At 53.0% G+C, this 23683-nt stretch overlaps 3 protein-coding genes across 7 annotated transcripts; 1 reads left to right on the plus strand and 2 right to left on the minus strand.

The window, feature by feature from the left end:
- The first annotated feature begins 1250 nt into the window (after window positions 1-1250).
- On the plus strand, window positions 1251-7227 carry ATXN7L3 (ataxin 7-like 3). Of its 4 annotated transcripts, none has more exons than XM_012726351.1 (12): window positions 1251-1361; window positions 1658-1790; window positions 1992-2163; window positions 2350-2447; window positions 2638-2660; window positions 2970-3036; window positions 3189-3274; window positions 3573-3641; window positions 3885-3928; window positions 4197-4268; window positions 4358-4515; window positions 4600-7227. In XM_012726351.1, exons 1-12 carry the CDS (start codon window positions 1311-1313, stop codon window positions 4746-4748), a joined length of 1122 nt encoding a protein of 373 aa, XP_012581805.1. In that variant the 5' UTR covers window positions 1251-1310; the 3' UTR covers window positions 4749-7227. The 4 variants fall into 4 exon arrangements, with proteins under 4 accessions (XP_012581805.1, XP_004684152.1, XP_012581806.1 ...); XM_004684095.2 differs by having other exon boundaries at window positions 3246-3274; XM_012726352.1 differs by having other exon boundaries at window positions 2991-3036.
- A 79-nt stretch (window positions 7228-7306) lies between these two features.
- Window positions 7307-11352, minus strand: TMUB2 (transmembrane and ubiquitin-like domain containing 2). 2 transcript variants are annotated; one of them, XM_012726353.1, is made up of 3 exons: window positions 11270-11352; window positions 8789-9355; window positions 7307-8529 (listed from the first exon to the last, which is right to left on the minus strand). In XM_012726353.1, exons 2-3 carry the CDS (start codon window positions 9328-9330, stop codon window positions 8163-8165), a joined length of 909 nt encoding a protein of 302 aa, XP_012581807.1. In that variant the 5' UTR covers window positions 9331-9355; window positions 11270-11352; the 3' UTR covers window positions 7307-8162. The 2 variants fall into 2 exon arrangements, with proteins under 2 accessions (XP_012581807.1, XP_004684154.1); XM_004684097.2 differs by lacking the exon at window positions 11270-11352 and adding an exon at window positions 10602-11097.
- A 4758-nt stretch (window positions 11353-16110) lies between these two features.
- On the minus strand, window positions 16111-23427 carry ASB16 (ankyrin repeat and SOCS box containing 16). The gene is made up of 5 exons (XM_004684098.1): window positions 23130-23427; window positions 19376-19643; window positions 17307-17799; window positions 16798-16911; window positions 16111-16296 (listed from the first exon to the last, which is right to left on the minus strand). The coding sequence occupies exons 1-5, from the start codon at window positions 23425-23427 to the stop codon at window positions 16111-16113; spliced, it is 1359 nt and encodes a 452-aa protein (XP_004684155.1).
- Window positions 23428-23683: the final 256 nt, after the last annotated feature.

A 23683-nucleotide genomic window follows, 5' to 3' on the forward strand; every position in this document is an offset into this window, starting at 1 on the left:
GCGCCCCTTCCCCTCCCCCCGGGCCGACGCGGAAACGCCCGGCTTCCCCCGGCTTCCCGACCTGGCCCGGGCCCCCTTCTCTCCCCCTGTCTGGGTCCCCCCTGGGCGGGGCAGGGCCGGCCGGGGAGGGGGCGCGGGGCCTTTGTTAGGGAGCCAGGCCCCAGCCCCCGGGACAATAGAGACACCCTCCCGGACTCCTCTCCCCGGCTGGCCCGGGCTGTCGGCGGGCGGGGAAGGAGAGGGACCCGGACGCGTCCCACTCTGCCCACTCTCTAGGGCTCGGTCTGTCCCGGACCGGCGCCGGCCTTCTGCTGCTCGGCTCTCCTCCCCCCAGTCGGTATGATGCAGCAGCAGTGCCGCAGGGACGGGGGAAGAGCCGAGGCCCGGCCTCTTAGTCTCCCCAGTGCCCCTGGCTCATTTGTCAGTCCCCACCCCACTCTAGGCCAGCAGCTCCTTAAACTCGTACCCACCGTTCAGAGGGGCCCCGGACTGTGGGCGCCGTTTCTGAATCCTTTGGTGGGGATTCTTGGACTTTGGGGCTCTTGGAGAGACTTCCGGGCTGGTCCTGAGGGAGGGAGGGTGGTTATCTAAAAGGACAGGTAAGGGGAGTGCCCACTCCTGGCATGCCATCCCACCAAGCTGTATCCCCTTCTTGCTCCTGGTGGCTGAAAATGTCCCCTAAGCTCTGTTTCTGTGGGCACTGTTCTCCGCTTGTAGTGGCAGGCTTATTTCAAGGGAAGACAGAGTGGGGTGAAGGTTGTAGGGTCCTAGGGCCATTCTTACTTCTGGTAGCAGTACCCCCCCAAGTGGACATCCTGGCTGAAAGCAGAGGTGACTCTAAGGAGAGCCTAGGGAAGGGGGGGTGTATTTAGGAGCCTGTGCAGTTCTTTGCCACACCCTGTGGGTTTGCTTTGAGGCCTTGGAGTTCCTTCTCCTCCCCCTGCTGCATTGCACCATGGGTATCAAAGAGGGGTTTGAGTTTTGGGGACTTGGGGTGAGCTGCTGCCTCCTATGGACCTAGATTCTGATTGGCAGTAGAGTGCAGGGCCTGCGTGGAGGCCCTGGAAGGACTAGGCCCCCATTAGGCTTCGGGCCCTGGAAGCACATCCAGGCTTAGTGAGCCTGGGCCCTGGGGAGAGGTTCTATCCTAATGCCAGGATTAGGCTCCGGGCAGCGAGGTGCAGAGGGGAGGTGGCAGCCTTCAGAGGTGCCTTGGACTCACACCAACACCCCCACCCCCATGTGTGCAGCCGTGTTGCCGCCCGCTGTGCTATGAGCAGTCAGAGCGCCGTCTCCACAAGAGTTTACAAATGAAAATGGAGGAAATGTCTTTGTCTGGCCTGGATAACAGCAAACTAGAGGTGAGGGCTCCCCCACGTGTGCCTCTAGTTCTTTCTCTTGATGTCTCTACGTCGCTATATCTGGCATCCACGCCTAAGAGGAATTTGGGTAGTCAGCCTTGTTCCTTAAAGGGAATAGCCAGCTCAAAAGACCTAAGGATCCGGAAGAAGAAAGACCTCGAAGTCAAGATGGGGAATATGGCAAAGAAAGCATTATTTTTGGCCAGGGCGAGTTGGCAGGCGATTTGGTTGGTGAGAGTTGCTCTCAGCCCAGGGGCTGTCACTCTGTGACCGGGGATGTTTTCCCCTGGGCCCAGGCCATCGCTCAGGAGATCTACGCGGACCTGGTTGAGGATTCGTGCTTGGGATTCTGCTTTGAGGTACACCGGGCTGTCAAGTGTGGCTACTTCTTCCTGGACGACACGGACCCTGATAGCATGAAGGATTTTGGTGAGCTTCAGGGTCGAAGGAGCGCTGTCTGGCCCTGCCCTGGGAGTATGTGGAGGTTCCTTCTCTGGAAAATGCACCAGATGTGCAGCCTGGAGCTCCTGTGAGCTTGGGCCGGGGGTTGAAGAAGCCAGGGGAACACGGGTGGGAGCGAGAGGTATGGTCCGGTGCCTGCCCTGATCGCCGCGCCTCTCCTGTCCCCAGAGATCGTGGACCAGCCGGGGTTGGACATCTTTGGACAGGTTTTCAACCAGTGGAAGAGCAAGGAGTGTGTTTGCCCCAATTGCAGCCGCAGCATTGCTGCTTCTCGCTTCGCTCCCCATCTGGAGAAGTGCCTGGGAATGGGTCGGAACAGCAGCCGGATCGCCAACCGCCGGTGAGGGTTTCCCCCTGCTAGAGCCAGAGCCGCTCAGCACCTGCAGCCCGCACGGTGCAGTTCCCTGGGTGCATTGGTTGGGAATGGAGGGTGGGTCATGCTTCGCCCTAGAAGCTCCACTGCACTCTGAAGTTGGAGGCAGGGAGAGGTCGCAGCCTTGACCCTTCTCTTCCCCGCCCTTGGCAGGATTGCCAATAGCAACAATATGAACAAGTCTGAGAGTGACCAAGAGGACAATGATGACATCAATGACAACGACTGGTCCTATGGCTCAGAGAAGAAAGGTGTTTGCCTGGGGAAACTTGGGGACTTTGGGGGTGAGGTGGGCAAGTAGGAATTGTATGTATAAAGGGCCCAAGTTGTGATCTTGAGTGAAGGGATGATGGGAGTGTAGAGCTTTGTACTTTGCTTTAGATGATCTTAGATTAGGAATTTAAAAGTGACCCTGTCCTTTATCCTTTTGTCCTACCACAGCCAAGAAGAGAAAATCAGACAAGGTGAGAGCCGGGGCAAGCATGAGGGGAATGTGGGTGAAGGACATATACCCTCCCCTTTGGGCAGGGAGTCCTCGGGTATCTTGACTCAAGTCTGAGGTCATTGGGTGCTTCTCTGGGTTTTAGGGTATGAGTGTCTGTGGTGGGCCAGAGGGGCCGCAGAGGCCTTGGGGAGTTGGGGAGGAGGGGGTATATGGGTTGTCCGGCCTCTAAATGGGGAAGAGGAGGAGCAATTTGAGGATGTTTCTTTGTCAAATCTTTTTTCCTTCCCTGGGCTCTCGGCTCCCCCTTATCGTTACCCTTTCCCCAAAGCTATGGTATCTCCCATTCCAGAACCCCAATTCCCCTCGAAGATCCAAGTCTTTAAAACACAAAAATGGTAAGTGGGGCTGGAGCAACAGGGATGATTCTAGCTGCGGCTTCTGGGACTGTTGCTGGAGGGTGGAGGTTGGGGAATTGGAGCGGGAGAGGGGTTTGAGGGAGGGCCTGTGATCCTTCTGTCACCCCCACTTCCTCTCTGGTTATTTTCAGGGTTCTCTGTCTGTACCTCTGCATCAAACACCCTTCCCCTTCTTTTTTCTTCTTCAGGGGAACTTAGCAATTCGGATCCTTTTAAGGTGAGTAGTGGTTGTCCCTCTTGGGTTCTCTCCATTTTCCTTGTGAATTGGGTGGGATTTGGACAAGTGGAGATCAAAATGCTACAGTTAGGCCACTGGGTGGGGTATTTTAAGTCTTCTGTATCTCTGTTTTCTGGGTCCCAGTTCCTCACCCACATGCAGTTGGGGAAGGAATCACTAGAAAATTGTTGGGCCATTCATCCTAAAGCCTCAGCTGGGAAGGGATGAGAGGAAGGGGTTCTTTGCTCCCCATCACTGACTGCCTCTTCTCTAACCTGTACCTCTGGTTCTTCCCCAGTATAACAACTCAACTGGGATCAGCTATGAAACCCTGGGGCCGGAGGAGCTGCGTAGCCTGCTCACCACGGTGAGACCTGGGGCCAGGAGGGTCCTTTGGGAGTGGGCCAGAGCCACAAGCAGTGGTCAGAACCCTGGAGGAGGCTGGTGACAGCAGTCAGCACTCTCTGGAATTGGGCCAGTAATAGTCTGGGACCAGACTCTCTGGGGCCATTTCTCCTTGGGCAGTCTGGCACTCGTAGAGGAGGACTTGATCTAGAGTTTAGAGTAGGTTCCCTTCCATCCCTCCTTTCAGCTTATATTCCTCTTCCAGCAATGTGGGGTGATCTCTGAACACACCAAGAAGATGTGCACAAGGTGAGCTCAGAATCTAGAAAGGGAACCAGGGGGCCTTCCTGCACACTCACCCTAAGCATGGGTGGGGAGTACCCCTGGATTTGAGCAGTAGGACTCTCACCTTTCTCCTCCCCTCATGGTCAAGCCTTCAGCCACAATCTGGGGGGGCTCTTTCATCCTTTCCCTGTCTGTGTCCATCCCTCCCACCTCTGCTGAGGGGGAAGGGCTTCACCCGAGTCCCTCAGACCCTCCCTACCTCACAGTGGTCTGATTCTTCTCTCCCCACCAGGTCCCTGCGCTGCCCCCAGCACACAGATGAGCAGCGGCGAGCTGTGCGGATTTATTTCCTCGGACCCTCAGCGTACGTGACCCTCTGAAGAGGGGTGGTAGGTTGTGGGAGGTTAGAATGGTGATTCCCTGTAACCCTCGTTTGGCTCGTCCCCTTTCCAGCGTCCTTCCAGAAGTCGAGAGTTCCCTGGATAATGACAGTTTTGACATGACTGACAGCCAGGCCCTGATCAGCCGACTTCAGTGGGACGGCTCCTCTGACCTCTCACCCTCTGATTCAGGCTCCTCCAAGACGAGTGAGAATCAGGGATGGGGTCTAGGTAGGTGACACAGCTGAGCCCAGGGCTGGGAGCACCGGTATTCTCTTGCCACAGCCCCTCCTTCATCCCTCTCTTTTTCTTTAGGTACCAACAGCTCCGAGTCACGGAAAACCAAGAAAAAGAAATCCCATCTGAGCCTGGTAGGGACTGCTTCCGGCCTGGGCTCCAGTAAGAAAAAGAAGCCAAAGCCACCGGCACCCCCAACGCCCAGCATCTACGATGACATCAACTGACTTGGGTGCAAGGGATAGCCTTTGGCTGTGTGGAGCCCTCTCCCAACCCCCACCCAGGTGGCAGCGCCTGGCAGATGGACGGCTGCTGGGGGTTTGGGCTTGGGAAGCTTGGTGAGCCAGGCAGGCAGAGGATCCAATTATGCACCCCTGGGGGGTGTCAGGGTCCTCTGCGATGGAGCACGACCCCTCGGCATGCAGGACTCAGACCTGGACATATTATGCCTTGGACATAAGTTTGGTGGGGAGGCAGTATTCCTATTTATTCTGTGAGTTACTGGATGTCCAGTCAGGCCAGGGGCCTGACCTGGGCACAGTGCCAGGGCACTGCCTGCCCCCCACCCCAGGAACTGGACTAAGCCCTGCCGAGGAGCATTGTGGCTACCCAGGAAGCTGTGGGTTGGAAGCTGAGCCTGGAGGGGGCCTCCCCCAGCTGCCCTCAGCAATGTGAATGGGTCGGTGCTTGGAGCTGGGGGGCAGGGCTGGGCGTGTCCTGTCTTCGTGCAGAATCCTGTCCGATGCCCCCAGTCCCAGGGGTAGGCAGGCACAGCGAGCTGTCTGCTGAGGTAGGCGTTCAGAACTGCCGCCACCTTCCCCGCCCCTCACAGGGGCAGCCCTTTCCCCTCAGTCCCCATGGGCCTCCTTGGCAGCAGGAGCTGTCCTTTTGTTGTTGGGTGCCAGGAAAGGGCCTCCAGCCTCTACAGCTTCAAGGAATGGGCAAGGGGAGGGTAGGAAGAGGGAGCTGTGTGTCAAAATGACTCCCCCCTACCTTTCCTCCCTGACCCAGGGCTGGTGAGGAGTGGGGCCCCAAGGTGAGAGGGAACGGTGCTGCTTTATTTGAAATGTTTTCTTACCTCATTCCCTGCCCCAGGAAGGGGCCCAGCCTCACCCTCCTGGGGTGGCCCCATGTTCCTCCTGCCCACCCTGCCCCATTGCCCTACAGGGGCAGCCCAAGTTCCCAACTGCTGCTTGCCACCAACCTCCTACCCCTCACCTTGACCAGCTTTGGTTCCTCTCTCCAAGCTCCTGCCTTCGAAGCCTGCCATTTCCCCTCCCTCAGCAGCTTTTAAGTTATTTATTCTGTACTTGTGGTTTGGGGCTCTGAGGAAAGCCTGATCTTTTACCTCTTCCCCTTTGCTAGGAGTGGGGTGGGAAGAGAGGGGGTGTCTGCTCTGGGTTGTCAGTGGAGGGGGAAGGGGTGTCCTACCTAGGCATTGCCCCTCTGTGGGACTGCCATGCCAGTGTGCCCATTTTCCTGACCTACATCCTAAAGAGATGTACCGTTCCACCTCCGTGCGGGCACCAACACTCTCGGGAGCTGGGAGCTGAGCTGGAGGACTGCGGTTGGGCTGGGAGCAGAGCCGACTGACAGGGACGGAGTCGACCCTGTGCTGTGTTCTCTGGCACCTGCTAGACATGTCCCCTACCGTCCTCCCGGGAGGAGCCATCCCACAGTTGGGTAGCTAGTACCCAGGACTGGTTGGACTGATTTGGGTTAGGGACCCTAGAGGGTTAAGGGAACAAGGGATAGGGCGGAAATACCCTGTTCGAACCCAGCCTGCCCCTGGGGTGGTTCTAGTTGTGGCTTGAAGCCTAGTTACAAATTGGTTTTTAACCCAAGAATTGTGATTATTTTTTAAAAAGCCAAGCAATGGCAGGAGATAGAATAAATCCTGGAGCCTGGGCTCCTCTGTTCTTGACCCTCTGTAGCCGCCTCCCTAAGGGGAAGCCAGAGGGAAAGGAGGATCTCAGCAAGCCTCCAGTCTGCCCCCAAAGCGCCTTGGGAGTAGGCTGAGGGTGAAGGGAGGAAGGCTGAGGGCCACTCTCCCTTCTGAGAGGCAGCTTCAGCTCAGGCCCTGATGTCCCCTCTCCCTTCTGGCCTCTCCCTTTCCCCCTTCTGGTGGAGGAGGGAGAAGTGGGAAGTAGTTTGGGAACTGGTTTGTCCACATCAATTTCCCCATTGTTCCTTGGCCCGCCCTCAGGGCAGAGCCCCCTGCCCAGGCTGGGTAAGAGATGGGCTTGGTTCAGCAGGACCCCTGAGGGAGCAAACCCCCTTCCTTCCAGGGAGAGTGCCCCCCTACCATGTAGTTGAACAGGGGCTAGGAGCTCCCCACTCCCCTCCCTCTAACAGCAGGCTGTGTGGGTTTCAATTCCCATCCCTCCCACCCCGGCTAGGTGTCGTCCACCCTGTATCCTATCATGTGTCTGAGTGTGTGTGGGGGGGTTCTGTACTAATTTCCATGGCCGGTGGCTTTTCCTTCCATGCATCACTCCCCCCCGCATGCCCAGGGGCCACCCGCCTGGCATTACCGCATGCTGGGGTCATTGGGGGAGGGGGGTGGGGCTCACGCTGTCCTGTGGTCTTGAGATTTTTATTTTTGCATATGTAATCCATCCTGTACAGGTAGCTAACTTTGTAAACGCTGTGTATTTCCCTGCCCCCATGGCTGCTGGTGTAAATAAACTGCATCTCCCGTTGGTAGCCCGGCCTACCCCCCCTTCATTCCCACGGTGCTGGGGCAGAGCAAAGCCATTCTCTTAATGTCACAGGAGGCTCCACAGCCACAAAATGGAACTTTATTCAGTTACAGACACTGGCCCTCCATCGGAGAGCCCCCGAGACAGGGCCTGGGACCCGGCCTATATACCCAGAACTCGTCCTTGGAGCTGGGAAGGGTAGGACGCTGGCTGAGGGCCAGAGCTGTCTCTTGCTTACAGCCTTAGCCCTGGGGTAGCAGCAGCTGTGGCCCGGCCTCTTCCAATGCTGGGGGCTTGGCTTTGTGCCCCCAATCCCCTTCCTGACTGAGTTCTAGAAAGGACTATTAAAAAAAGAAAATACAAGCAAAGTGCTTTGAAAAAAAGAACACTGGAAACTGTCCAGAACATGGAGAACACCCTATTCCTGCTACAGGGGTGGCGGGAGAAGATAGAGGCAGCTAGGTGCCTGCAGGGAAAGCCAACACAATCTTCATTCCTGTCTGACTTTAGTTTCAAAAGATGGGTACTCTGGGCTCCCTACGGAAGGATGCCGGGGCCATGCTGAGCTGCCCTGGCAGGGGGCCCTGGGTGCTGAGGCGCAGACATGCGGGCAATGGGAAGAGCTAGGGCCACAGCTGGGAGGGAACCCTTAGACCCCAGGTTCCCCACTGAGCCAGGCCATCAGCTCATTTCTGAACTTCTGGACCGTAAAAGTGAAAGAAGGTGACACCCTCATTTCTACCTGAGTTGTGCTTGCACAGGTGTCTGTACCCTTGTGGACATGAAAGGGAGGCCCATACCTGCCTCCTGTGTCCTGCAGAGGAAGACCCCTACATCCGTTCCACCCTCCCCTCCGAGGCCCTTAGGCCCAGCTCTGGCCGGGAAAGGGGGGAGGCCACAGAGGAGGAAGACCATGCCTTTCATTTTCTCCCTATGTTCTTATCGTCCATACATCCCAAATACTAGGAAACTGAAGAAGACAGTGACCCCCACCAGGGAGACAGTGGCAGGTGCTGTGAAGAACTGACGGTAATTGATACGGAAGTACCAGACCACACCCAAGAGCACCACAAACACAGGCACCATGAGGCTGCCCACACTGACGCCAAGGCTGGGTGGCTCAGTGGCTGAGGAGGGGGCCAGGGAGGCTGAGGGGCCTGGAACAGCTGAGCCTGGGGGTGAGCGGTGGCAGTGAATCACACAGTTGTTGGTAATGTTCAGAGAACGCAGGGTGCGGGCTGGGTCTTGCAACAGGCGGCCCTGGTAGATGAGTTTCATCTGGCTCTCTTGTCCAGGGAAGTATTTACTGCAAGGATGAAGGAGATAGAAGGAAAGACAGAAGGCAAGGAATGAGCCGGCAAACAAGTCTGGATCAACAAAGCAGGGCAGTGGAAGAAAACTGAAGGGTGGGTTTGTAAGGAAGACACACCCCCCAACCCAACACACCCCAGGGAGGGACTGGCCCTGGCACTTCCTGCTTCTCCTCTCTTTCCCAGTCTTTCAGAGGCAACCAAGGACTTAAGGGCCTGGGGTGTTGGCAGCCTCCCACTTTCCAGCTTACTCACCTCTTCAGGGCACCCACAGTATCCTCTGGCCTGGCCACAGCCAGCTCCTCGGTGTCATTGAGGAATTTGAGCCGCACATTGATGAGGCCCGGGCTGGCAGGGAGGCAGGCACTATCCTCAGCTCTCAGGGGGGCCTCTGGACTGCTGCTGTCTGGGCCTGCTTGTCTTTTGGTCAGGCCTTGGATGTCAAGCAGATGCTCAAGGCTGGGTTCCATACCACCCCCAGCTCCAGGCTCCCCTGTGGAGTCTCCCCCACCTTCGCCAGCCTCTTCAGCCTTCTCATCATTACCCTCTGATGGATGGGGGTGTTCGGTTGGCTCTGGGGTGCCTTGGCCCGCCACCAGATGGTCCACGTGCCCCAGGTGGAGGACGGATGTGTCGCCTGCTGACACAATAGTGCCCAGGAGCTGGTTGCCACCGCTGTCTGCTACGTAGGTAGAAAGCCACGCTAGGACCAAGGCCAGAATCAGCACCACCACACCTGCCACCACAGTCACCTCATTACCCACACCCTCAATGAGGGTGACATCAGAGAGCTCCATGGCCTGGCTGCTGACTGGATCCACGCTGCGGGAACAAAGAAGAGAGCATCAACAGGGCCTGTGGGGCTGTGAGCAGGTTTCCAGTTTTTTTAGATCCTAACTGGCCCAGTCCTGAAATAAGACGAAGTTTAAGTCCTGAAATAGTCCCCTAGAAAGGGGACTCTGAAGGCGGAACTAACCTTCCTAGTTCAGGATCCTCAACCTAAAGGTAAGGACTTATTCTGTGCCTCTACTGTGATACTGTGAAACATGTGCCTTCAGGTTCTACATCATTCTCTCACATTCTAGCCCCTACTCCCCCCCCCCCAATCCCCAATGAGCAGGGGTCATCAGGAAAACCTCCTAGTCTAGCTGCTGCTGCTGTTTTTGGTGGGCAGGGAGGAAAACGTTTGCTTCTTTGAGTCCTCAGTTTCTCCAAGATTTCTATCATTTGATTAAACAATTATGCTTCCCTGAACACCCAACAAAAGACAAAAAAATAGCCTAGAATATATTATTGTGGGGACTCCTTTGGAAGCACAGTACAGTCACCCCTGATAAATTGTCTCATTGAATCCTCTCTCATTTGTGGCTTCATGGTCATAGACATGAAAAGCCATGTTAAGAGCCAAAGGGAATTAATCCTCAGAAGCAGAGTTAGACCACCACAAAGGAACAATACAGGAGCCTCAGCAGACACTATGTAACAGACATAATCTATGTCTACTCCCAGATTCTTGGGGCAAGTTCTTGGGAGCCACACAGAACAGACAACAGAAAACACCAGCGCCTGGGTCACCATAAGCTTACAACTGGAAAAATCACTACCTGTGTGGAACTAATTTGGAAAAGATTCCAAAACAGCTCCATTTCTCAACCTCTCTTCCCATGCTACGAGGTTTGCTCCATAGTACCTATTCTTTCCCTTGGAGAATCTGCCCTTGTCAAGCTGTCCCTGGGCAAATCCAGCTGATGATAGGACTAATTCTACACTATTCTATCCTAAAAACTTCATTATAACCATATAGCTGTCCATTTCTCTCTACTAGATCCCTGAAAGGCAAAGATCACGTGCAATTCCTTTCTGTACCAATCATAGCAGTTGCTCAAAGAATATCTGTGCAACAAAACATCAAGGCAGTTTCCACATCCTTATTTAGTACATGGACCCTGGAGTTAAGAAAACTAAAACTAATTGTAATCCCATTGAGTCTTACTAGATCTTTAATCCCGGGCAGCTTTCCTAGCCTCAGCTTTTTCATCAATAAAGTGGGGTTAAAAACAGTACCTACCTCATAAGGTTGTTTTGAAGATGACGGAAAATCATGGAAACAAAAATACTTAGCACAATGCCTGGCACATTGTAATAAATAAATGGTAGCAGTTATTAATCACTCCCACAACTAACCCTCATGGCAAAAAATGCTAAATGTTATTAAACTCAATTTACAGAAGTGGAAACTACAGCGAACACAGGCGGAAAAAACTGGCACAGACACAGGGAACTTTCATGGGCAGGTGCCAGGCAGGCCCCCAGGTCTCCGGTCTCAGAGGCCTTTACTCTCTTCAGCCTTTGAGGGACCCTAACTGCACGATGAGAAGGGGTCCCCGATCCTGCCTGGTTTGAGGCGAAGGCTCCGCGTTTGGGCGGTCCTCTTCCCACGGCGCTGGATGGGGGGGTTCAGGGGCCCAGCGAGCTGAGACGCTGGCTGGATCCGGCCGTCGTACACAAGCCAGCTCTCAGGCAGTGAGGGGTAGAGTCGAGTGAGGGGGTCAAAAACCATCCACACCCCTCAAACTTCGGGGCGGGGCTGGGGTTTGGGGCGGGGCTTGAGTACGCGAGGAGTCATGGGAAATTAAAGGGGATTGGATCGGTACTGTGCCTGGTAGGAAAGGAAGTCCTCACCTGAAATGGCCAGACTAAGTGTTTTGACTTCGCCAGGGTGGCCCATGGACTCACCTTTCTGTAGGGGTCGGGGGAGGGGCTGCTAGCCCTGGTTCTGTCCAGGGTCCGGTCTCTTCCGGCTTCTCCCGGAAGCTGTTAGAACTAGAGAGAGGAAGTCCCGCCCCCGCGCTTGCACTGATGACGCAAAGCTACGTAAGGCGGGCTGACGTAAACGTGTTCTTTAAATAAAAGGGGCGGGTTTCTCAGCGGAAGAAGAGGCGGAGTCATTGTTGGCGGGATCGAGGCCCTTTCGGGGTAGGGCCACGCCCATTGGGCGTGGCCGGGAAAATTCACTGAGGCGGGGCCTAAGTAGCCCTGTGGGGCGGGGTCAGAAGGGTTGTGGGAGGTGCTTGGCACGGGGTGGGGGCTTCACGTGTGGAAGATTGAGTGGGCTGGGCTGGACTGAACCCGAGCAACGCTTATCTTCCCAGTCTTGTTCTCCGGAGAGAACAAGCCGGAGGTGGTCGAGTTTATTACTGCTCTGCAGGTTCGCGGGAGCAGTAAGGATGGTCCCTCTGACCTCCTAGAGTTTAGCTCCGGAGTAGTCGGGAGACAATTTAGTCACCATCCGGCGCCCTGAGAATGCGGACGTTGGGTAAAAGCAGCGCAGATTCAGCGCAGCTTAGGGCAACAAGAAAAACAGGAGCCAAAAAGTGTTACCTCCCGGGCTGTACCAGAATATTTTAAACAGTCGTCTCCTTTGAATGGACATTTAGATTGCTTTCAGTAGTTTTGTTTTTAAACAATCTTTTCTAGATTAACGATTTCCATTCCCACCAGCAATGTAATGGCATCTATACACGCTCCTTTCCCTCCAGACATGGTAGAGGTTAGGGGGGGAACAGCGAGTAGAGGGGGAGATTTTGAAAAATGTGAGATGTTTATAAGCCAAGAGGAAAGAGCAGAGGTGGAGAGACGTGAAGAAGGTAAAGACATTCTGAAAAAGAAATAAGGAGCAGTGTCTTGGGAGGTGTGGGGAGGGCGTGGGGGGGTGGGGGGAGGTGAGCCAAGCCACTGGCTGGGCTTGCACTGTGGAGAAGGTGGAGAAATCCACCTTTTCCCAGTACCCACAGGTACCTGATTCATCCATATAGGGTTAAAGAGACCCCCTTTGTATGCTTTTGTATGCACTGACTTCTGCCAAAACATTTATTGTCATTTAAAAATCTTCTGTTTTAAGACATTTCTTAAAGGCAGGAACTGGCTTTTCCTTTTATTATTATATATCTCCAAAAAGTACCCCAGCACTTTTTTGCATTGCAACAAAAGAGACTGGGAAATTTGAAAGTTGTATGGAGCGAGGAGGACCTATTGGCTAGGGGTGAGGGTTGTGTTCTCTTAGTGTGTCCAGCCGAGGACAAGATACAGTTAAGGGTGTTTTGAAAGAGGAAAGAAGCCTGTATCAGGAACTACACCACCACCCAAAGCTGGTCTCTTTCAAATACAGAAATAATTAAAAGTTAACATAAGATTTTAATGGATCTTAATTCCTCCAGCATTTTTCTATAATTATCAGTTTTCTAAACTAATGAACCTAAGTATTTTTAAACCTTTATGTGCAATTATGAGGGCTGTAGGATAATAAATGTATCTGTAAATCCTAAATGCCTTAACTAAATATAAATCCATTTTATTAGAGATCAATTTTATTAATCCATTTTACTAAAAAAAAAAAATGTGTACCTGCCCTAACCACTATGTGTTACTCATTTCATCTTTGCCAGTTTGATAAGCGAAAGGGGGCCTGTTCTGTTTTATTGTGTTTGTTCTTTTACTTGGCATTCTTCTGATCACTGTGAGTTTCAATGTTTTTTGTGTTTCTACAGCCACTTTGTAAATTAACAATTTGGCCTCTTGCCTTTTCAACCCTTAGAAAATAATCTTTTAATTTTACAAGAACCTATGGGTACCTCTTCTTCAAAATTCAAATACAGACTATAAAACTCCCATTGACACAATCCTCCCTTTGCAGGCAGGAAATTCTTGGGCACTGCCTTCCAGGCCTTTTTCTATTCATCTACAGTCATGGGGTGTGGTTTGGTTGGCCAAGTATATTGTATTCCACCCTCTTTTTTCCTTCTTAACAGCAGTGCTGGAAATCTTTCTAAGGCACTACATCTGCTAGTCTATTGGAATCCCTCTTCATTTCTTTCCCGCTGTGAGTCCTAGGTTCTGTTAGGGTTGAATTATATTCCATAATGTGGATTGTTTATTGCCTCCCACATGTTGAGTTGTTGCAATGCTGGGATGAATATTTCTGTATATACCAGCCTTTTGTCTAACTGGGGAGCTGTGTTTAAGGGTACTGCCAAATTGCCCACCGAAGAGGTAATTTTTTTTCTCACCACTAGGAGAAAAAACTATTTCACCATATCTAACTAGACACAGCATATTATCAATCTTTAAATTTTTTTAAAAGATTATTTATTTATGCATACAGAACTGGGGTACAAGCCAGAGGTACAGGGGCAGTGAGAGGATTCACCAGAGACAGAGTGGGGAGCAGAACAGGCAGATGGAAGTACACTGCTGAGGGGAGAGGTCTAACAAGCCATGTGGGTCACTTCCAGGGCAGGGATCCAACTCACTCTGAAGTGACTTTAGCTTTAACCTGCTGCACCCCCAGGGAGGGCCCAATCTTTAAATTTTTCCCTGATCTAATGGGTTGTTTTGTCTTTCCCTGATTGCTGGTGAGGTTAAGCTTCATTATTCTTTGACTTGACAGATATTCTAGTGTCCAGACTCTGCAAGGCACCAGGTCAACCATGGTGATAAAACAGATGTTCCTACCCTCACAGATCAAGGTAATGAAATCTTTATTTGAAACTATTTTTTCCCGTATTTGGCCTTTTACTTGTGTTTACGACTTGATGTTTTTATAACCAAATTTAAAATTTTTTCTGTATCCAAATCTATTCATCATTTCTTTTATGCTTTTGCCCTGGAAATCTTCTCTTGCCCCCAAATTATATACATAATCATGTGTATCTCTTAAACAGATTTCTTACTGTAGGTGGGAATACAGCAGAAAAGGTTGTTCTCACTGGGGTCCATCTGCTATAAAGGGTACACAGCTCAGCATTTTCCCTGATGGGAGGCTCTTAGAGCGGGCCCAGGGTCAGAGAGGAAGGATTTCCCTCTCTTTTCCTGGGTGACTCTGAAATTAAAGCAAAAATATCGTGCAGAAAGAAGTTGCTGCTCTGAATAATTAGATAAAGGATTGCATGTTAGGGAAAGGGAATCCCAGCAGCCATGACTCTCCACAAAGGGAAGCTGGGCTACTCCACTTCGGAGGCCAGTTCCAGCGCTCCTGCCTTCCTCTGCTAGCACCCCACTCAATAACGGCAGTCGAGAATTCAGGGTGCCTCAGCAAAAGGACAGGAGGGGAGTCTGCTGGGAGCCCCTCAATCCACCCTGGGGTAGGTACTGCAAGCTCCAGTCTGAGAGGGGCCTTGTGCTGTTCTTATGAATTCTGTCACAAAAATACCTGTTGTTGGGTGCAGAAAACTTGGGAACCACGGAAGAGTATAAAGGGGGAGGGGAGGAAGTAAATCTCAGCAGTTGTCGACCTACCAACATCCACACATTGGTTCTGCGCTCGAATCGTTTGTGTTTATGAAAACTGGCTTGGCTTGAAAGGCTTCCTCTTAACAATGAGGGGTGGTATTTTGGACTCTGGGACCAGAGGAGGAAGTGAGAGGGTGACAGCTGGTGCCGGGTCCTGCTGTCATGGGCCCTCAGGGACCAGGAGAGGGGTCACCACTGTAGGGGTCTGTACAGCACTGGGAAGGGCAGGCGATGTGACATAAGTGGGTCTCAGGCATCGTGCGTTTTCACTCCCTCAACACCATTTGCTGAAATGCCTGTTCCAGGAGCATAGTCCCAATCCAGCTTAGCTGAGGGACACAGTTTTTAAGAAGTATCCATTTAAGGACTCTCACCTGGGGTGATAAGAGGAAGGTTCTGCGAGTTCATGCTTTGGGACAGCCTTAGCCAGAGTGAAAATGTAGGAAGAGTAATCCAAAGAGGGAACAGCATATGCATACGCATGGAAGCAAAGAACTGGTCACCATCAGCAACTGGTAACTAGTTTACCTGGGTTACAGAGCCTCAGAAGGGAAGTCAGAAGGTCAGGGAGCTTTGCACAGACAGAGGCTGGAAGCTTCTTCTGCTTTGTTGAGTTTGGGTTTTAACCTGACAGCAGCGAGAAGCCATGAAGGACATGATCTGAGTTGTGATTCATAGATCATTCTAGCATCCTTGAAGGCATGGGTTTGTTTTCTTTTTAAGATTTATTTTATTTATGGATACAAGAGCTGGGTGTAGGCTAGAAGTGTGTGTGTGGGGGGAATCTTCTGAAACACTGCTGAGGGGAGCAGCAGGAGAGACAGGAGAGGTCTGCTATGCCATGTGGGTCACCACTCTGGCTGGGATTGAACTTATGCTGCAGTGGCTGGTGGTAGCTTCATGGTGCTGAGACTTAACCTCTTGCGCCACGAGGGAGGCCCAGGGCATGGATTTTAAGACCAGTCAGCGAGGTTCCAGTGACAAAGGCAAGTGGGCCATGGGGGAAAGGGGGTCGAAAGGATCGCTGTCCTGGCCTGGGGCCCGGGTGGGCACGGGGTGGGGGAAGTGAGCAAAGGTTGAACCTGGAGTCCTCCCCGCTGGAGAGAGGAGCTGAAGCTCAGGCTGGGATGAAGGCTCCCCTGAGGGCTCAAGAAGTCGGCGGAGGGAGGTCATCTGGCTCACAGGGGCATGCAGAGTGTGGACAACAAGCCAGGGATGGGTCCTCTAGGATTGAGGGGGAACCATAGATGGAGGGGGCAGGTCACAGTGGGAGCGGCCTGTTACGGGGCTCAACGGATGCGCCCCTCCACACGCAGCAGCAGGTAGTCCCTCAGGAGTGGTGGCAGCGGGAGGCAGGTGGCCGCCTGTCGACAGCGGCAGCCCAGCTGAGCTCGCACAGCCAGCCGGGCGAGGTGCTGCAGCCGCCTGGGCTGGTTCACCATGTTGCGGGCTGAGCTATAGAAGGCCTCGTGCTCCTGGACCAGATGAGACAGTCAGACGGTCCAGCACGCTTGACTCTGCCCTTCCATCTAGGAGCGGCCTAGCACTGGGGACCCTGGGATTTGGCAACAAGCACCCCATGTGGGTGTCTGGTGCATTGCCAAGGACTTAGGTTCAGAGCCAGGGAGGCCCTGCCGAGTCTCAAGGACCACAGGGCAGGGTGGGGGCTCAGCCAGGTCTGAGCCTCCCTCCACTCCACAGATGCTGGCACAGTGCCTGCTGTGTCACAGTTGCCTGATAAATGTCTGTACTGATGCAGTGGAGAGAGAGGCGGGAGAGGTGAGTGAAATTAGAGGTTGTTCTGAGTTACCAAGACCCTGAAGCCCTGAGACCTAAGAGTTTCATTCTGCCCATGCCCTTCCCACTCCAGGGCTCTCCTGTTTCTTCCTCCAGGATGCCCACTCTGTAGGGACAGGCCAGGGGCTAATTCTTCCTTGCCATCTCTAGATGGAGCTGTGTCCCTGGGGTGGACATACCTGCCACAGCTCTGGGCGCACTGCCTCAACCCACGTATCACAGGATGGGACCCAAGGGTAGGCATTAAGCAGGACTTCCAGGGCCCGAGGAAAGTTGGCACAGTGTTTCAGCATCTGGGAATAGAAAGAGCTACCATGCCTCCTCCAACCAAGACTCAGGTGCACCCCCTGCCGAATCAAGTGCCCCTCATGCCCACATTTGGGACGCAGAGGTCGAAGTCTGCCTTCCTACTTCTCCATGCCTCAGTTTACCCCACTTTCAAAGGGGCTCCAACTTTTGGCCCAGACAATTTTCCTGGGAGTGCTTTCCTCCCTTGGATACCCTCCTCCATAACCCTCACCAGCCTTTCCCAAGAAGGGGACAGACTGCTGGCCACAGGAGTGGGCTCTTTGTCTCCTGACTTTGTCCTATGGCTTCCCCCTTGACAAGGCAATTCCTGTGGCAGGCTCTTCCCACCCAACTAGAACCTCTTTACACGGGCCCAGCACCCTTGACTCTCCCCACGCACCTCAGGGCGCACAGGCTGGGCCCCATAGTCCAGCAACGCAGCGAAGAGGACCTCAGGCTCCCAGCTGGGGTTGTCCTCGACAGCCTGCAGCACACAGTCCATGGGGGTGTGGCCTGCCCCGTTGCGGACTCCAGCACAGGCCCCGTGGCGCAGCAGCAGCTCAGCCAGGCCCCCACAGCCGTTGGCACAGGCATTGTGTAGCGGTGTGTGGCGTTTCCGCCCGGCTGCCCTGGCATCAGCTCCAGCCTCTAGGAGCTGACACACCACGGCCTGGTGCTTCTGGCAACTGCCTGGGCCCTCAGCCCCGGCGCATGCGGCATTCAAGGCTGTCTCGCCCTGGCTGGTGCGCAGGCCTGTGTCGGCGCCATGCTCCAGGTAGAGAGCTACGTGCTCCTCCAGCCCTCGCGACGCTGCCACGTGCAGGGGTGTCACCTCGCTGTCCCCTGCCGCCAGGTTTACCATCGCTCCGGCCTCCAGCAACAGTTTGGCACACCTGTGGGAGGGGTGTAAGTTCCCAAGGCAAATACTAAGGGATCAAGACCTGGCCTGGGACCCCCTCAGCCTCCTATCATTCCTTGACCCCTTTCTTCTCTCCACCTCCCCTCAAGGCCAACCTAGTATCCATCATCACACTTACAGAAGCCTCATGACAGACAGCAGAGCTTAAGACCTGGCAGTCACCAGCAACTGCTGGTTCTTAGATTAATGACTTTAGCCCAGAAAGATTGCAGTATAGCCAAGAACACACAGCAAGTTAATGGCAGTACAGAAGTAGTAGTCACTGACTCAGGTAGGCCCTCCCAGAATCTAACCTGATCCCCCCCCCAATCTGATTAGAATCCCCAGACCCTGTTCTGAACCATTTATGGGTCTTCTATCATTTGGTAAAACACAAAAAGTTTTGAAAATCCACTACTGTGAACCCTCTGAAGCACAGAAATTGAAAGAGTCTGAGTCAAAAGAGAAAGAAAAGAAGTGCTAATGTTTTCGCCTGGCCTCTCAACTTGAAAAGACTAGCCTCACCCCCTTCCTCAGGGAAGACACTGGAGACCACTTACTCCATTTTTCCCAGAGAAAACAAACACAAACGGCAGAAGTCAGATTTTAGGGGCCACATGTCTTACAGTCTTCTAGAGCTGGAAAAATTATAAGCCAAACATTTGAGGCAAGTATGTATCATTAATCATGGTGGGGTAAACCCAGCACACAGCTAGCTAAAGCAATGACGAAATTAACTTACGATGAAACATCCAAGTGGCAGTCCCTGGAAACTTAGAAGCAGGGAACCCCAACCCCAAGGAAACCCTGATGCCCCGATGCCTTTCCCCAGGTGGCCCAGTTTCCAGTTCTCTCCAGGGCACGGTCTGAGGCACAGTAGCCAAGAGTTGAGTAGCGGCCCGTCACCCACAGACTCATGGGCTGGTTTCTGTGGGCGGACATTAACACTGAACTTCCAGTGTTGAAAAATCCCAATGAACAGCCTTAGCTGCCAGCGGGGCCCTTCTCACCTCGATAAGCAGATCAAGTCTGTTGTAAAGGGGATCACATGCCTTGAGCGCTCAAGGAGGGGCTGTGGTGTATAGCTGGATCCCATCTGGGCCCGTCACTCATCTAGCTCTCTCTGGGGAGAGGCGCTCCACATGTGGCTCTGAGGCCTGAGGACTCCTTTCCACCAGCAGCCCTGTCTGAGGACCCGACTTGTAAAAGTACACATACAGTTCTGCAGGGCTAAGACGCTGATCCCGAGCAAGGTGAGGAGGGTGGGTTCATACTGACGTTGAGAAACACGGAGCAAAATCTCTCCTGTGCTTACCTCAAACCAGCCCGGTGTTCAGGGCTGCTGCCTCCTGCGCTTAGCTGGTGTGACCTTGGAGAAGCCACTAGCCCTTTCTGAGCTTGTTTCTCTGAGGCAGAACGGGGCTGCCTTCCAGACCATTGTGAGGACTTGTGCATGCGAGGGGTTTCTCCCCTCGCCCTGGCCTGGTGACCTGGACACGGGCATGCGCGCGCACACACTCACACACTCACACACACACGCTCCCCAGAGCGTCTCAGCCTTGGACACCTACTGCAAAGACTCAGGGGCTGTGCAGAGATGCAAGGGGCTTGTGCCCTCCTCAGAACGCACGTTGGCCTTGGCACCGAAGGTTAGCAGCAGCCGCACACAGTCAGACTGGGCCCCGGCACAGGCCTCGTGCAAGGCTGCCCGGCCCCCCACCCTGGCATCCAGCTCAGCCCCCTGGAGGATCAGGTGACGGGCGCAGTCAGTGTAGCCTCGGGCCGCAGCGATGGTGAGGGGCACCGTCTGCTTGGTCTTGGGGGTCAGTACCCAGAATCCTAGGAGAAAACAGGCATTGTTGGCGGAAGGTGTGAGACCAACAGGCCCGGCAAGCTGTGTGTGTAGCTGACAGATGTTCCCTCTGCCTGGACTGAGCACAAACGCTGTGCCAGGCTGTCCCTGCGGAGAGGGCTTCACTCAAGCCTGGGCTGGGAATGTCAGTTGGAACAAGCTTTTACAACAGTTTGTTGATCTGTAACCAAACAAACTGTGTATGGCTCAGGAACAAAAATTAATCCTGTAAAACCATGAGGGCTAACTGAAGAAGGCGAATCTCCTGAAGGAAACTTCTGGGTCTTTGGACTTGGCTCTTTTTGTTCAGTTGGGCACTCTGACATTGACTTTGGAAGGGGAGTGATAAGCAAGAAGGTCAAATGGAGCATGGGAGTGGGGAAAGAACAAAAGTCAAAGAGCCTGGAGCTCTGGGCACTCCTGGATTTAGGGAGGGTGGCACGCAAGTGTGCAAGGGTGGGGGTGAGATAAGACACAGGCAAGGGAAGGACCGGTAAGGAGAGGTTTGATTGTGGAACTGGCATTGGATGGGAATTGTAGGAATTGTTCACAGGATTTAGATGCCTGATATCCTAATAAATAGTTTGTATTTATTTTGTATTTAGTTTGTATTGCTGTAAGTGCCTGGATTTCCTAAACCTTGGATAAAGCATTTTTTTCAGGAGTAAGGTCTAGGGACAGTAGACATCATTGAGGGATGATGAACATCCTGCAGGATCCCTGGGTGGGTCCCTATCCTGGTGGTTCTGACAGTTTAAGTAGGAATTTGAAGCCTGGGGAGCACATAAGCCTCTCCAGGGATTTGGAACCCCAAATCCATTGGTGGGGCTTGAGGCTATCTCCTGTCGATTTTTTTTATAAAGATACTATCCATTTTTGCATACAAGAGTTAGGGTATAGGCTAGAGGTGCTGGGGGAGTGAGAGGATCCACCAGAGACAGAGTGGGGAGCAGAACAGGCAAATCCACTGAAATACACTGCTGAGGGGAGCAGTAGGCGAGACAGGAGAGGTCTGCTGTGCCATGTGGGTCAGCTCCCTGGCCAGGGGGTCAAACTTGTGCTGCAGTGACTGCAGATAGCTTCATAGTACTGGGATTTAAATCCTTGCACCACCAGGGAGACCTGATTGTGTAAATCTTAAGAGCAGATCTATTATAACTGATGTATTTGGTTTATATGGACCAAATATCTGGTTAGAAGAGACCCGAGAGGGACCTCCCTGGTGGCACAAGGGGTTAAAACATAGCACTATGAAGCTATCCGCAGCCACTGCAGCAAGAGTTTGAACCCTGCCCCTTGCTCCCCTCAGCACTGTATTTCAGTTAATCTGCCTATTCTGTTCCCCACTCTGCCTCTGGTGAATTCTCTTACTGCCCCTCCCCCCATACCTCTGGCTGTACCCTAGTTCTTGTATACATAAATAAATCTTTTTTTTTTTAAAAAAGAAGAGATCCTGGGAAAATCACCTGGAAAGTACCCAAAGATGCTCACCATATTGCTAGTGAAAAGTTTTTGGTTTTCTCTAAGGAACCCAAACTATTTGGAGAATAATTATAAAAAATCATGGCAACTCATATAGGAGAATTTATGTACCTATTTAAAATATTGGGGGAGGGGATTGGGCTATCTCTTCTGGTTAGAGCAGGGGGTTTCATAATCAAGTAAAATCTCTGGCTGTGCTTGCTAAAAATGCATGTACCTGAGCCCCTACTGGAAATGGCTCATAGCTGGTTTGAGCTGGGCCTTGAGAATTAAACCTTCTACATGATTTTTTTTTTTTAAAGATTTATTTATTTGTGCATACAGAACTGGGGTACAGGCCAGAGGCTCAGGGGCGGTGAGAGGCTTCACCAGAGACAGAGTGGGGAACAGAACAGGCAGATCAACGAAGTACACTGCTGAGGGGAGCAGCGGGCGGGTCAGGAGAGGTCTGCCACGCCATGTGGTCTCCTCCGGGGCAGGCGAGAATCAAACTCATGCGGAAGCGGCTTTAGATTCTCAGTGCAGTGCTTTAACCCGCTGTGCCACCAGGGAGGGCCCTTCTACATGATTTTAATGAATGCTAACTGAACAATTCTTTTCTTATTTTTTAAAGATGTATTTATTTATGCATACAGAACTGGTGACAGGCCAGAGCTATAGGGGTGAAAAGGTTCATCAGAAACAGAGTGGGGAGCAGAACAGGCAGAGGTACTAAAATACACTGCTGAGGGGAGCAGTGGGGGGGTCAAGAGAGGTCTGCTGCGCCATGTGGGTCAGCTCCCTGGCCGGGGATCAAACTCATGCTGCAGTGGCTGCAGAGAGCTTCATAGTGCTGCGCTTCAACCTGTTGTGCTACCAGGGAGGGCCCTGAACAACTCTTTAAAGAACTCTAGTGTCTATTGTGTCTTCTGGTTGGGTCAAAATTTGGATGGAGGGGCCTCCCTGGTGGCGCAAGGGGGTAAGTCTCAATCCCTGGCCAGGAACTGATGGATATGGCACAGCAGACCTCTCCAGTCCCGCCCGCTGCTCCCCTCAGCAGTGCATTCCAGTTAACCTGCCTGTTCTGCTCCCCGCTCTGTCTCTGGTGAATCCTCTCGTCCCCACTCCCCTGCACCTCTGGCCTGCACCGCAGCCCTTGTATGCATAAGTAAATCTTAAAAAGAAATTGGATAGAACTGGAGAAAATTTCCAGATAAATCTCTTGGGTTACGAAAAATCAGTTTCTCCTCTCCGGAGGAGTTCCTGCCCCCCTGGGGCAGCCGGGCAGGGAGGCAGGGGCGCAGCCTTGAGAAAGAGTTGTCCGGACAAAGCCTAGTGGAGTGGAGTGGAAACCGCTCACATTTCGATTCAGTCTCTGACTGAGGCTGTTTGCTTGCGGGTGGCGCTTGGAATGACTTGACCTTTCCTGCTGAGTTGAAGGCTTGTCATGGTGACAGGGGCACACGACACTAATGGAGGCACATGATCGTGTCTGACAGGTAGTGGGCTCCTGTCACTCGCTTTAGTTTCCAATTCCCCTTGGAAATGCAATACAAACATTCTTCTGTCCAAGAGAGACAAATGACAAGAGGACTAGAAATAGCCCCTGGCTTAATGCTTCTCAAATGCCCTGAATGTGACTTATTTCAAATATTATGTGAAATGATGGCTACTGACATAGAAAGATGTTTTATGTAAAAAAGCAAGTTGTGAAGTAGCATATGGAGTATAATTTCATTCAATGAAAGGAAGAAATACCCATATGTGTGGATATATATATTCAAAGAAAAAAAATTACATCAGAATGTAACTGCTACTAGCTAATGAATATGATATGGAACTTCAATTCTGATCAGACATACAAACCACTGACTGATTATGCTTCTCTGTTTGGGAGGGAGCTGGACTGGGCAGTGGGAGACATGATCTAGTCTAGGCCTCGAGGGACCGGCCCCACTGCCCTCCCCACCCCCAAGCCCTCTCCTGCCCCCGCCCCATGCTCCCTTCCCTACCCTGTTCTGCTGACCAGGCCAGCTGATTGCTCACAGTCTCCACAATCATGTTGGCCGCATCTTCATCTGGGAACAGGGCTTGGACCTGTTGCAGGTCGCCGGAGAACAGGGCATTGTGGACAGCCGGGTCTAGACAGGCGCGGCGCGGCCTAGTGAGTCGGGCCCGGGAACTCGGGGGGCACCTTTGGCTCCGGCATTGCTGGGCAGCAGCCCGCCGCCGGTCCTCCCACTGCAGCCACTCCTGCTGCAGGCGCAGCGCGCGCAGACTGGACGACAAGGGGAGAGTCTTCTCTGCCATGGGTCTTCGCTGTCCGGGGTCTGGACCGTGGCAGCTGGCAGAGCTGGGTTGCCTTACCCGCCGTCACCCTTGCTGTGAGGCACCGCCCCTGCCCCCTCCCCGTGACCTAGGGAGAAGAGCAGCTGAGGCTATAAATAGGCTGTGCTGCTCTGTCAACAGGGCGCCCTGGTCTGATCCAGGTGCAGAGGGTTCACCCGCCCCCACCCAGGCCTAGGGCTGCCCTGCCCGCAGATGCCCTCATAAACTGGGTAGCAAC

Source organism: Condylura cristata, unplaced genomic scaffold (assembly GCF_000260355.1).
Source record: "Condylura cristata isolate star-nosed mole 26May11 unplaced genomic scaffold, ConCri1.0 scaffold00017, whole genome shotgun sequence".
Classification (NCBI taxonomy): Eukaryota; Metazoa; Chordata; class Mammalia; order Eulipotyphla; family Talpidae; genus Condylura; species Condylura cristata.

Coding starts and splice junctions, on each gene's coding strand:
- ATXN7L3 (XM_012726351.1), top strand. CDS start 1,311: ATGAAAATGGAGGAAATGTCTTTGTCTGGCCTGGATAACAGCAAACTA. Junction 2,164..2,349: donor AGCCGGATCGCCAACCGCCG/GTGAGGGTTTCC, acceptor CGCCCTTGGCAG/GATTGCCAATAGCAACAATA. Junction 3,037..3,188: donor GTCTTTAAAACACAAAAATG/GTAAGTGGGGCT, acceptor GGTTATTTTCAG/GGTTCTCTGTCTGTACCTCT.
- TMUB2 (XM_004684097.2), bottom strand. CDS start 10,636: ATGATTTTCCGTCATCTTCAAAACAACCTTATGAG. Junction 9,356..10,601: donor CTTCAAAACAACCTTATGAG/GTAGGTACTGTT, acceptor TTGTTCCCGCAG/CGTGGATCCAGTCAGCAGCC. Junction 8,530..8,788: donor ACTGTGGGTGCCCTGAAGAG/GTGAGTAAGCTG, acceptor TCATCCTTGCAG/TAAATACTTCCCTGGACAAG.
- ASB16 (XM_004684098.1), bottom strand. CDS start 23,427: ATGGCAGAGAAGACTCTCCCCTTGTCGTCCAGTCTGCGCGCGCTGCGC. Junction 19,644..23,129: donor GGCCTGGTCAGCAGAACAGG/GTAGGGAAGGGA, acceptor GTTTTCTCCTAG/GATTCTGGGTACTGACCCCC. Junction 17,800..19,375: donor ACAGCCCCTGAGTCTTTGCA/GTAGGTGTCCAA, acceptor CCCCTCCCACAG/GTGTGCCAAACTGTTGCTGG.